This window comes from Clarias gariepinus, chromosome 1 (assembly GCF_024256425.1).
Source record: "Clarias gariepinus isolate MV-2021 ecotype Netherlands chromosome 1, CGAR_prim_01v2, whole genome shotgun sequence".
Taxonomy (NCBI): domain Eukaryota; kingdom Metazoa; phylum Chordata; class Actinopteri; order Siluriformes; family Clariidae; genus Clarias; species Clarias gariepinus.
This window is the reverse complement of record NC_071100.1, coordinates 36,050,200-36,063,965: the sequence shown is the minus strand read 5'-3', so window position 1 is coordinate 36,063,965 and position 13,766 is coordinate 36,050,200. Positions and strand designations below refer to the sequence as shown.

Genomic DNA, 13,766 nt, shown 5'->3' with positions numbered 1-13,766 from the left:
GACTGCAATGTCAGCTATATCTGAAAGGCTCTGTTTATGTTAATGCACTTGTTCAGAAACATTACTGTTTATATACACTACCGCTCAAAAGTTTGGCACACTTGTAAATTTCTTTGTTTTTGTTCAGTGATTCATTTTTAATACTGGAGATTTCAAAACTACAGTATGAAACAACACATAAGGTAATTATGTAACAACAACAACAGTAGTTTTTATGTTATTTCTGGAATATTTATTGCCAGAACAGTATTGTCAAATGCATTTGTAAAACCAATCAAGCACCATGATAAAACAGTCCCTCATGAAACCACCCGAGGAAAGCAAGACCAAAACCAAAAGTTAATTTAGAGTTACCAGCCTCAAAAATCACCAATTTACAGCACCTCTAACTAGAGCCATTATAAATACTTTACAGAGCATAAGTAGCAGATACGTCTCAACATTAACTGTTCAAAAGAGATAATTGCATATTTTGTACGCGTTCATCATTGTTTTACAATGTAGAAAGAAATAAAAATTAGGAAAGACCACAGAGTTAGAAGGTGTGTCGAAACTTTTGAGCGGTAGTGTAGTAGCAAAGTTTTCACAGGTACTTGTAGGGGGGAGTTTAATCATATTCTGGTGACGCTTGAAATGTGCTATTACTGGAAATGATCGAGTCCAGGGTAGGAAAAACCACCACGTTGTCACGTTTTGTCCACTACATATCAAACGAGGAGTTTATAAATTGATACAATGTGACATAAACATGATCAACATTTCTTTATTGTTCATAATCTTACTCCTTTAGAAAACATGCCAATATGTTGATTTTCACTCACACACCCACACCCACACACCCACACACACACACACACACAAACACAAACACAAACACAGATCTTTGATGACTTAGGAGCTATGGAAATAAAAATTTTAAGGAAATGAAGATTGCTAATGAGGGCTTTTAAAATAAAGTGCTTTACAAAAGGTGCTGTATTCCTCAGGACTCACCGCAGAGGGAAATGTTTTTTTTCATTTGATCCAAAATGGTGGTGTCCTCCAAGCTACATAATAAGGTCACTTGAAAAAGGCCCGAGAAATGCTGTAGAACTCTACAGGCTGTAATAATGTGAGAACATCGCCGATCTATTTTTTTAGCATTGTAAATGGCTGGGGTGTAAAGTTCCTAAAGGACATGTTGTCTACATACTTGCAGTCATTGTGAATGTGAAAAATATTAAGCCCTAATTTTTTAATAGATTGTACAACATAAACAGGTTTTAATTTAATTTGGGTTTTTTTAAATAACTACAGGGTCATAATTACACATTTAGGGTCAAATAAATGTACAGACAGCTCACCTAACATTTGCTTGGGAAATTTAACCATAACCTAAAGCATTAAGCAGATGCTTTTGGTTGCCATCAACAATCCAGTAACTCCAAAGTATCCAAAGCAAGTCAAGCCTGAAGGTGTCAATTTCAGGGCTTCTTTCTTGGACAGTAGGCTTTTTAAGTCTCGCTTGCTCGTACACATCGACACTGATGCTCCCAAGTAATAGCAAGCTTGTGACTTGGTGGTTTCTGAGTTGCTCTTGACAATCTGAACCAATTTTCTTTCAGCTAGGCTGACAGATTAGGTATTCTTCTAGACCTTGTTAAAGTGGCCACACCTCCTAACAACTTGTACTTATGTACAATGGAAATGATCCAGGAATCTGCATATTTCTGATTTGTGTACATCTATCATCCTCTTTCTCGGATCTCCTTGGAATTTCTAAATTGTACTGTGTGTCGGTCACTTCACAGACACAGAAAGCACCAGCTGTAATCAATCATGATCACTATCAGGAAGTAAAGAGGCCTTGGCCTTGGCAAATTAAAATATATTTTGGGACTTTCAGTAAGTGAGTGAAATATTATTTCAATATTATATAAATAATATTTTTAAACCCTATACATCCTAATTTTACCCTATGCTAATATCAAAATCCCCCCAAAAATTAAACCATATGCTCCCTCCCAAAAAACAGCATAGAATTGTAGTAGTAACCAGCCTTTATTAGACATTACAGCTATGTGAATAAAAATTAACTATGACTAGAAGAAACAGACATACCTATAACTTTATCCTTCTTTCCATTTCTTATTGGTGTGCACAACAAACTCTTTACGTGGTAGGTTGGGGAGTCTGGGTTCTCACTCTGGAAAGGGAGAGTGATTCAATTCATTCATGTTCAATAAGCAGTGACTTAATCTTTGCCACAAGATAAAAGGTGGCACAAAGAGTCCAAAGAAAAGGGCTTCATGAAAGCTCTGTGATTGTGGGAAAACTTTTGACCCCAGAATAGGATCATCTTTTTTACATACCAGTGTCCAAAGGGAATGTTTCTTATGATTACTCACTGTCCAAGGAAACTGCTGATCAGACATCAAGTTTGCAACATCAGGAATGTTCAGCGGCTCCATGGTGTTCTTCACATACTGAGCATACATGTAGTTGATCTTACTTACGTCACTGTCTCTGTAGTGGAAAAATTATATATATATATATATAATATATTTCATTATATTGCACAACATCAGTTAGAGTGGAAACTTGCTATATTGGTCTACTATAAAAGTATTGCAATTCCTGACAACTAACTAACATATACAGTACATGTATACCAAGCTTTGATTAGCAAAAACAAAAACAAAAACGTCTCTGCTTAATAAGGCAGCCAAAAGGTCACTGCAGCCAAAAGCAAGCAGCTTGGTGAAATGTGTTCTTGTTAAGTTACTGGAATAACTAATGAGAAGTTTCACGAAGCTTTTAGGAAAACCAGGAAATATTGAAAATACAAATTCACAAACCATTCTCTCATGAGCTTAGTATTTTAGCTAGAAACATTAAAATACTTAAAATACTCAAAAGGGATGGCAACCTACTGTAGCATTCAGCACTTTTCACAAGGGTGAATTATGATTTCTTGACACTAATGTATAATCTGCAAGCAAAAGTGACCCAAATCAGATTTTTTTTGCTTATATGTGACTCAGTTCTGTTTTTCCCATACCAGTATAAACAGCACACATCATATGAAATCTGATATATTCATTTCTAAGTTGAGCCACTACCATATATTTTCCTGAATTAACTATAAATCTGATTTCTTTTTTGCAGTGCTACCTATGTGAATTTTCACATAAAATTCATGGGACTTTTTCATTTATTTATTGACTTTTGTCAAAACAACTCTACATTCATTGCAGTTTTGGTTTATGAAGAATAGAAGATGTCAGTAAAGGTCAGATGTTAGATACTGGAACTCAAATAATTCTGGGTAATGTTTCTGTTCAAGCTAAATTACAAGGAGCACATCACAATTGCGGCAGCATGGTGACTTAGCATTTAGCACTGTCACCTTGAACCACCAGAGTTTGGGTTCGTTTCCCGCCCTGAGATCTGTGTGCATAGATTTTGCCTGTTCTCCCTGTGCTTAGTGTGTTGTCTCCCACAGTTCAAAGACATGCAGATTAGGCAAACTGGCGATCCCAAATTGCCTGTAGTGTCTGAATGCGTGTGTGAAATAGGAATAAATACAATTGTAATCATCACGGTCCATAGTTGGACTACAGCGGTTCCTAGATTGATGGAATTAATCCTTTATTTCTAAATAAGTGGCAACAAGAAGAAAGTCAAACATATAAAAGTTGAGAAAGATGTTGACATGCAGGAGTATTGTTGACCTCCTTGTTGCAGATGAGAAATGAATTGCACAAATGTTGTCTTAAGACATACTCGCTCCCTGTACAAGGGTATATATATTACTTTTGTGTACTTGGCTTATTTTATCTTATTGTATCCCTTTTGTTATGTTTGTATATGTTTGAGTTGTCTGTGACTGTTATTCTGTGCTACTGCAGAACAGCAATTTATAATTATTAAGGTAAAATAAGATTTATCTTATCTTAACTTACATGGTTTATCTTTGTTTTACAAAACCCTGCAATTCTAGCAGAGGTGTGTAGATTTTGTTTTGGAATCTCCAGGGTATCTGTGCTATTTGTTTTGTTTTTGGTCATTACGTGTTTATTAAAAATGGTTCTGCTCCTTTTCAATGTGAAACAACGCTATGATCACAACACTGTTTATTTCACATGGTGAATTACTAGCCACATGTGTGAGTAATATCGGTCAAAATAGGTTTGTGGCTTTAATCCAGTGCCAACACAAAGAAACAAAAATATAGCCATCAGTGTTCAGTTTGGGAGCATGAACATGTTCCACGCTTCACTAAAATTCTCACAAGGTTTCCAAAAGAAAGAAAATCCGTCCACTTAGACAAGTCTGGCTAAACAGATTTGATTAAGCACCTGTCAAAGGCACTTAGAAAGAACTCGTGTACTTTAACCAGGTAAAGACTGTTCTGTCATGAAATATTTCTGTACAGAGCATTTTCTCTAGAACAAAAGTAAAAAAAAATATCAAAGCGCCTATGGTTTCTGAGTGAGATAAAGGAAAACGCACCTTTATTTTTGAGTCAGGGAAATACTAGTTGACAGAAACTAAATTTCACAGAATTATAGAAAAGAAATAGATTTTTTTTCTTTTAACATCTTGTCTCTAGGAGTGTCAGGATACATACAATTCTAATTAAGTGCTATGGAAAATGTGGCAAGCTTCCGATGAAACACCCATTGAAACGTTCAACATTACAAAAGCACAATAAATTAAAGTTAATAACAGGGATTGCGTGATCAGTTCAGACTCTGAGTTCTTAAAGGTACAGTGGAAAATACAGTGGAAGTTTCCTGTTTTCCATAAGATTCATCAAGTTAAAATGTTTATTTCACCTCGGACAATACAAGCTGTATTTTATGGCAAATATCCTACTTTGCTATGAAAACTACTAAATGTGTTTAGTGTGCGTACATATCAAATCGAACGCTTCATATAAAACTAAACAATATGATACTCTTTATTTTTTCACTCCTACACATGATATACACTATATATTTAACCTTTATATACAACAGGTGTTCAAGTTGAACTGGGACTTTTGATTGTGCCGAATAACAGAACACAGTATGAGAGTTAAAACTACATTTGTTATTCTACATAATTCGCTGCACTTATCCCAGTGTTTCACTAGTGCTTAAATACCATCAAAGTAAAAAGTTTTCTCAGTACGCTGAAGCGAGGCTGAGCCTGAGGCCAGGCCTGTGCAGGGGATTTGGCAATAACTTATAACCTGCGCAAGTGGTGCGGTAGACAGAACGAGATTGTGCATTGTCCTGCAGAAAGAACCAGAATTTCAGACATGAAGCATGTAGTCAGATCATGGCTCTGGAGTCCTAAGGAAACTTTCTACTTTGATGGTATCCAAGCACTACAGTATGAAACACTGGGATAAGTGCATTAGCATAGCAGAGGATTATATAGAGAAATAAAGGGAGTTTTTACTCTAATAAATGTGTTCTGTTGTTGTATACATAATGAAGGAAGACTGTTTAACTTTAGCTGATAAAATGGTCTTGTTGGTTAAAATATTTGTCTTTTTGTCCTAAGATTTTGCATTGAACTTTTACTCTAAATAACTTACATCTGCTACACATGCAACGCTGAATACAATTTGTAATGTCAATAACTACACAAGAAAACAACTGCTTTGTGTTTGAATGTTTTACCTGTTAGGGTAATCCACAGATCCAGCCAGCTCTTCATACTCCATATGGAACACACTGGAGAAGGCATTCTGTGAGATAACGAGAACAGACATGATTCAATAACAGCACTATTTGCTGAGGGTAAACTTGGGCAAACCTTTTTTTTTTTGGGAATGACACTGGCCTATATGGGCTTTTAAATGATATCAGGCCTTTGTAACTACCAGTGTAAATTCACCACAGAATCTAAGCAACCAAGTACTTTAATGAGGGACTTCAAATTTACTGGTTTCAACATTTCATTCATTTTGTAACTTGGCCGTGGCCAAATGGCTTTAGTCAAGCATGCGTATCGGAAGAACCTATAATGACTCTCCACAATAAACAGAGAACAAATGTAATATACTATCTAATAGCTCTGCCAGAAGTTAAGTTTATTTCAACATTCCTGAACACACCATTACTACCTTATAGGGACTTCTCTGCAAAACCTGAACTCGTTTTTAAAAAGCTGCTTTTTCCAAATTTAAAAGCTGTGTTAAAAAAAAAATATATATCTATCTATCTATATATCTATCTATATATATATATATATATATATATATATATATATATATATATATATATATATATATATATATTGTGCCATCCCGGTTCAATTTAAGAGGAAGTAGCCTATGGTAATTAATTTTCAAACCTTAACCTTTATTAATAACACTCACTATATCTTACTCTCTGTCAAGAAGAACAAATGTAAGCTAGGCTTTCCTCTTGTAAACTGCACAGTGGTACTGTACCACTGGCCTGCAAAAAGCTCTGTGTCAACCTGACAAACCGCAGAGCTCTTGTTGGGCTTGGGTGCATCAGTCTGATTATTTCTTACCAATGCCCAGCTTTCAGGACCACTAACGCACAACTCTCTCAGCATATGGGTCAACACTGCAGTAGACCACCATGGAGGAAAACAGACCTCCCACAGAGGAAGGAAAACGTCAGCTTTGATCAGATATCATGCTAAAACTGGCCCTCCACATTCAATTGCATGAATTCATGAACATTAAGACCTTTTGCCTTGTAAAAAGTGAATGGGTAAACTACTTAATTACTGTTTAAGCTGATAAAAGCGCAGTTAATTTCAGTTAAACCTTCAGAGCCAGTCACTTTAAAAGCTGAACACACTGTGGTGCATTAAACTGTACTTGCTCTGCATGAATACAAAAAAATCTGTAAATTGTACCACATCTACACACACAGGTGTGACAAATTGATATTATTCCATTATCCAAATCTAGACATACTAGACATCTTTTATTCCAGACTAATTGAAGGTTTAGCCTCAGGTCATGTCTCTACCCACCAATCACTAACTGTCTTTACCTGCATCAGGACTGCTGAGGCCATGACTGCTTCAAGTCATACCTCTGGCAGAACCCTAATAACTCACCAACACCAGGTATACCAACACCTTACAAAGTAAGATACACCGCTTAAAAGTTTGGGATCACTTATTTTCTACATTCTACAACAATACTGGGGATTTCAAAACAATAATATAACACATATGGAAGTAGGTAAATATGTAACAACAACAACAACAATCAGTTGTTATTTAAAGACACATCAAGCACCATGATGAAACTGGCTCTTAAAAAGATCAGCCCAGAAGAGCAAGACCAAAATTTACCTCTGATGTAAAGGAGAAATACTTTAATTAGAGGTACCAGCTTCATCACCAATTAACAAACAGCACCTCGGATTGGAGCCATTATGAAGGCTTTACAGAGCAGTAAGCAGCAAAATCTTAATACCAACTGTTCAAATTAGAAGTGATCCCAAATGGTTGTTCTTTAAATAACCTTTTTTCCTAAATGTGGTATGCTTTAATGATAAGCAGGGTTGTGTAAACATACAAATGTTTTGGCCATATTATCCAGCTTTTCTTACGCAGCAGATCAAAAACAATTTTTACAATGCTGCACATTACATGGGTAACCTATTGTATTCTGTACATAACCTTACCTAATCAAATGTATTTTCAGAAAAGTTTCCTTCCTAAAAGCTTTTACTGTGATGCATGGCCATCACTGATTGCACTTATTGCCATTTGCTGTAATATTGTAGCAATTTCTTTCCTTTTTTATGTTTTTGAATAGCCAAATCTGTTTTTTTTTATGTCCATTTGTGTGTGTGTGTGTTTACGTAAAAGTTGTAATTGCTTCTTTGGCAACATAGAATAAAGAAGCAATTCAGGCTGTTTTCTGCTTGTGGTTCTACTATAAATGAAACCAGTGTTACCTACAGACTGGCCTGACCACTCAGCTCACTCAACCAAAAAACCCAGCACTGCCTCTCTTCATGAGACGGAACTGGACAGATGACTGCAACATTGAAGACTTTAAAAGAACATGGTGCGCATACAGAAAAAAAATCTCTGAAAATGTCTTATAATAGTAAATAATATTGTGCTAGATAGATAGGTACTAGATAACAGTAATAAATAGAATTGAACTATAACTGTGATCTATGGCCAAGGTGACCAAATTTGGTCCTACGAGTCAACAATTTCGTGATTTTTAATTCCTCAAATGCTTTTAATAAATCTGGAAATCGATCTCTGAGTGAATCAAGCCGTTAATAGTACAGCTAAAATTATCGTAATTTCATCATCTGTGAATTATCATTAAGTTTATCAAACTTTGGTATGCCTTGCCACAGTAATCAGAGCTGCCAAAAATTTTTCAACCATCCCTGAAGTTTTAAAATGTAGTCACCTACATAAATATGCCAACTTCCTATTTAGAGTTGGATTGGACAGCACTGAGTCACTCCTGGAGCAAAAACCTTGCATACAGGGGGCGGAGCAAACCCGCTGAAATGGCTAAATCCGATTCTATCCACTAAATAAACTTGATACTAAACCCAATGCTAAATCCATCACCAAAATGCCTACATCTCACTAAAATATTGAACAGCACTAAACGACTACACAGTATGCTATAACACACAAATTCATGGGTAAATCCAACCATGCACACTAAACCTAAGCATCCAAAACATAAGCATGTTTTGACAAAACATAAAAAATCATGAAATGTAATGGGTACTTATTTATAGTTAAATTGTGACAGTTCATAGACAGTTCAGCATGAGTTTGACATGGTTCATAGCTGAGACCTACAGTAGGTGATTCATAAGCAAACCCAATTTGTAGGCGATTTAAGGCATGTGGTGTCACAGAGTCATGAGCCATCATGAATTTAAATTTGGGAAAGTTAAGCAAAAAGTTTGGCAAAGGGAGATGCTCCCTCAGACGTACAGCTTTAAAAGCAAGAAAGGCTTGTGGAGGCCACTCAGTATCTAAAACCATATAAAAAAAATCAGGGACCGTAATAATTTGTTGTTTACTCCATACATCTACTTGCAAATGTCCACAAATACACCATCACTGAAATGTCCTTTTAATTGATTAATGCAAATATATATATATTCTTATTTGCACTTACAGATGTTTCATCAGAAATGAATATAGTGCATTCCTGAGCCTGCATGAAAGACAGGACGGTAGCTGCGATCTTCCTCAGCAGGACTTCCAAAGAATGCTGTTCTTCAAAAATAAGACTGGCAAGATCTAACAACACCTAAATGACAGGGTATATAAAACAAGTGACAACATACGACACCAAGATTTAAAGTCATCTTAAAAAAAAAAAAAAAGTTTACATTATTTATGAGCTGTTTAAAAACATGATACCTGGTTCCTCCTGTTTTCAAGCTGTGATGTCTCATAGAGTTGTGCGTTGTGTAGAACAATCCCAGAGAAAGCCAAGTAGGAGGAAAAATCCTATGTATGTGTACAAAATATATAAGAATTTTAGAATAAAAAAAAAAGCAGTGACTGCAGTCCTAATATTTCAGAACATTACTAATTAACTAATTAACTGACCATCCACACTTTTCAACTCCTAAATGCATTTTTTTTACCTTCTCATCTTGCTCTGTGAAGGTGCTGTTCTCTCCACACCTCTTATTGATGGCTTGTGCCACACCAACAACCTTGGGAAGATTATTCATTGTTTGAGAAGTTTAAGGAGTAAGAAATACTATAGTACCTTAGTTTTTCTCTTTGCATCTTACCTCATCTCTGTGATTTTTTATGGGCATACACAGGATGCTCTGGGTCTTGTAGCCTGTGATCTGGTCCACCTCGGCATTGAATCGAGGATCCTGGAGAAACAAATGTAGCTTTTAAATTCTTTAGGAACAACTAGAGATGCAAAACCAAAAATGTATTGAATTGTATCTATTATTAGTTGGCTTGTTGGCTTGTCTACAGATGTGTAAAACCATCTACTTTTACATAAACATTGCTTTCCTGTAAATACAAAGCATAGAATTAATTATAAAGCAAATGATCGGTCCTTCTAATCCAGGCTGCCTCAAACAAACAACTCCCTAATTAACATTAATAATGAAGGCCCCCCCCCCTTTCCTCTCCGTTTCTCTCAGATGATTTCTCCATAGACCTGTTGTTGGGAGCGGCACACTTTATCTAAATTAAGAATGCCTAAAAATATCAGCCATGAGCTCATTTAAACTGTTGGCTAGCAACTGGCTTGCGTAACTACCAATATATAAAGTAAACAAGACAGATAATGTTTATATTATTTCGAAGTGCATATCTATAACACTATTAGAGGGGTCAAAGAGTAATAGAGAGCGGGTGGCACTATAACATGAATAACTAGACAAAGATACATGATCAACAACAAGGACAGTTGATAAAATAAGCAGATATCAATATTGCTTAACCATCAGCACACTCGCGCAGAAATCAACGTTCACCTATTTATTTTTTAAATAACACTTTAAAAATAACAGTGGAGTGTTACATGATTAAAATATCGGTGTATTTGTCCATTCATCTTGTTCTATATAACATAAAAAATACGGCTGCCCTATTACGACAAAAATCATAATCACTTATTGTGGTCAACACTGAGATCATTATTATTTAACACAATGGACTCAGTACCCATGGACACATCATGCATTAATTAAACGTCAAAAAAGCTGTTTTCACATTGGATTTTTATTACCTTCTAATGGACTGATCAGCCATAACAATAAAACCATTAACATTAACACCACCTAGGTTTTGGGTTTCGCTGGCACTACCTGGGCAGCTCTCGCCTCTTGGAGCATGACTCCACCTCTGATCTCTTGTGGGTATGCTGTGGTGTCTGGCACCAGGGCATTTGCAGCTGACCCATATTGGTTGCACGGTAGGGACCCTGTGAGTCAGACTTGTTTATCCTGCATATTTCTTGAGTACTCGATTTGACTGATCTAAAGTTTGGAGGCCGGCCCGTTGTGGCCTCAGACTCTTTGTGTGCAGGGCCTCATGCATGACTGGTAGTGGTGCACACGGTGTTCGCGATTTGGTCCCCTTGAGCGTATGTGAGACTTGGGTGCCAATGATCCTATTACCAATTTTTTGGTCTATAGTTGGTGATTAACATTGTTCAATCACCTCTTTATGTTATGGGTGATCGGTGTATGAACTCCTCATTTATCTTTTTCTAAAAATTGTTTACATTAGGTACAGTGATTTATTTCGACATTGGCAAACATACATGTACATACAGTATACTATATAACACAATAGTTTGTATAATTCTAACAAGCTTTAAAGTCAATATCTGGTATGACCACCATTATTCTTCAACATAGCCTAAACTCACTCAGGCAAGTTTTGTTGCAATTTTTTAAAAAGTAGAGTTGAGGAATGTTTGTCCAGGATTCGTGAAGGACATTCCAAAGCTCTTCTATGGATGTTGGCTGCCTTTTGTTCCGTTCTCTGTTAAGATGATCTCACACTGCTTCAATAGTGTTCAGATCAGGGCTTTGGGAAGGCAAATCCATGACTGATGTTTTTTTTTATTTGTTTTTTTATCTACTATCTATGCTTTAACAACAGTGGCAGCATGTTTGGAAAGCTATGTTAAAAAATAAATAGAAAATGTAAATTAATTAGGGATGATTTAAGATAGTTTGCACAGTACTGATGTTTAAATACATGTTAAAAATGATATAAATGTCACACCCTGGCTGAGAGTGCATTTGAGCTTCAACTGAGAAGTGTGCTGGACATAAAACACAAGTTGAGAACATCACTGTGAAGCAGACTATGGCACAATAATCATTTACTTTCGTAATTATTTTGTTTTCTTATTTACTGGAAGCTAAAATCATAGCTAAATAAAGATTGATTAATTGCAGTGCAATTAATAAGTTAAATTATGATTAATGATTAAAAAGAGCATGTCATCTTTAAAAAACTGTGGCGATACTTTTACAAGGTGGTGTTGCAAAACAATGGCTAAAATGATAAACATGATTATTTAACACACACATGCAATCTACACAATTATTCAGGTAATATAAGAAACATTCTAATCTACTGAGGTTTAGGTTTTTTATTATTATTTAACATAAATGAAAAGCAACATGTTTCACTTCATAAGGTACTGTTTAAACATGACATAACCTGACATAAAATGATCAATACACCACTACTATTTAAAATTTAAAACAGATAAATAAATAGTTAGATTTAGAAGATAAAAATGTCTGGTTTGGAGACCATGATAAACATCCCACAGACTCTAATTGACTGATCCAAGAACTGTAGGGTATGGCTTAACATACTACTAAGCAGACTTGGATCTTGTACGAGACTCCAGGACAAAATACATCTCATTATTTTATTTTACATTTTATTTTCTTGTATGGTACACACTAATGTAATTTTCAAAAAATATTTGTGTGGTAATCTTATAAATTCTTATTATAATATTCTACTTTTAGTTTTATATATGATATTATACACTGATCAACCATAATGTTAACACCACATAACATTACCACTAACTATCAGTTATATACCATGTAATCTCCAATTCCAATCAAGCCCTCATGAAATGCCCTGAACAAATGAAGTCTGATTCACGGACACCCCACCCTACAACCCAAAGCACCAAAAGCATCTGGTGCCAGACGCCACAGCACACCTACAGAGGTCTTGTGGAGGGGACAGATCTGCCCAGGCAGCACAAGGGGAATACACACAATATTGGGCACATAAATAGTTCAACATCAGCTTAAAGAAATATTCTGCTATTAAATATGATACATATTTTTAAGAGCAAGAGATGTATGTATTTATGTGCATTAATTTATATACCATGCTTTTCCCATTAGATCCTCTCAACATGCTGGTTGTAGTGTAAACAATAACACAAGTGACTGATGGAACCAGTGCAGGACTGCTCAATTAACAATGAATGGTGAGAAATACTGTTAAATATATTGTAGAGTAAATAGGAACACTGGAATATCAATTTGGCTGTGTAAATCACAGCACACTATTATCAAATCACTATTATCATGATTACCTGATTTTTGACGGGGTCACGTCCAAATTATGCTTTATGTGCTAAACATATTGTAAATGCGTTTAACACTGTACACCTAACCTACTGCACCTCATAGCTTAGCTTTAGATAAAGTGTATTTTATAAAAAATATTCAACAAACATGAAAACATGGCTAATTGGCTGCTGCATCCCTACATGGAAACACTACATATCCATAGCCTGGGAAAAGATTACGATTTAAAATTTCTACTAAATGCTTATCGCTCGCACCATTGTAAAATTTAAGAATCGTAATTCAAACCTTGACAGGGAAGTCAGAGATCATCTGTATATTTATGACTGAGTTACAGTATTTAAATTTAATAGCTATAATCCAAAACTAAATATTGTCTATTAAGTTGGCACCTAATGTGTTGGTCCAAAGCCCAAGATAGGATTAAAAAGGTGCCAAAGAATAGCCTTTATATTATTCAACAAATGACTCTTACATTTGATTAAATGGATTACAGGGTCCACAAACTCTATTTAAGACTTTAAACAGTCCTTAATTGAAAAAAGGTTTAAGAACCCCTTTTGCACACACCATAGTTTATTTGCCCACAGGATCAATGTTAACCAAATTGGAAAGCAATTATGGTTCCCAGAGACTTTAAAGCACTAGAGTCAATAAAATCTGATGCATACAGTAACATCGACC

General features: G+C 35.5%; 1 protein-coding gene across 3 annotated transcripts in view; it reads right to left on the bottom strand.

Annotated features, from left to right (window-relative positions):
* pde5ab (phosphodiesterase 5A, cGMP-specific, b) overlaps positions 1-13,766 on the bottom strand; it is a 47,264-nt gene that overhangs the window by 14,242 nt on the left and 19,256 nt on the right. For all 3 annotated transcript variants that reach the window (XM_053492580.1, XM_053492569.1, XM_053492558.1), the window contains exons 3-9: positions 9,768-9,857; positions 9,615-9,686; positions 9,385-9,474; positions 9,137-9,271; positions 5,655-5,722; positions 2,388-2,505; positions 2,101-2,185 (exon numbers count right to left, since the gene is read on the bottom strand). In XM_053492580.1, the coding sequence (XP_053348555.1) occupies positions 2,101-2,185; positions 2,388-2,505; positions 5,655-5,722; positions 9,137-9,271; positions 9,385-9,474; positions 9,615-9,686; positions 9,768-9,857 (658 nt within the window). The remainder of the gene's footprint in view (positions 1-2,100; positions 2,186-2,387; positions 2,506-5,654; positions 5,723-9,136; positions 9,272-9,384; positions 9,475-9,614; positions 9,687-9,767; positions 9,858-13,766) is intronic.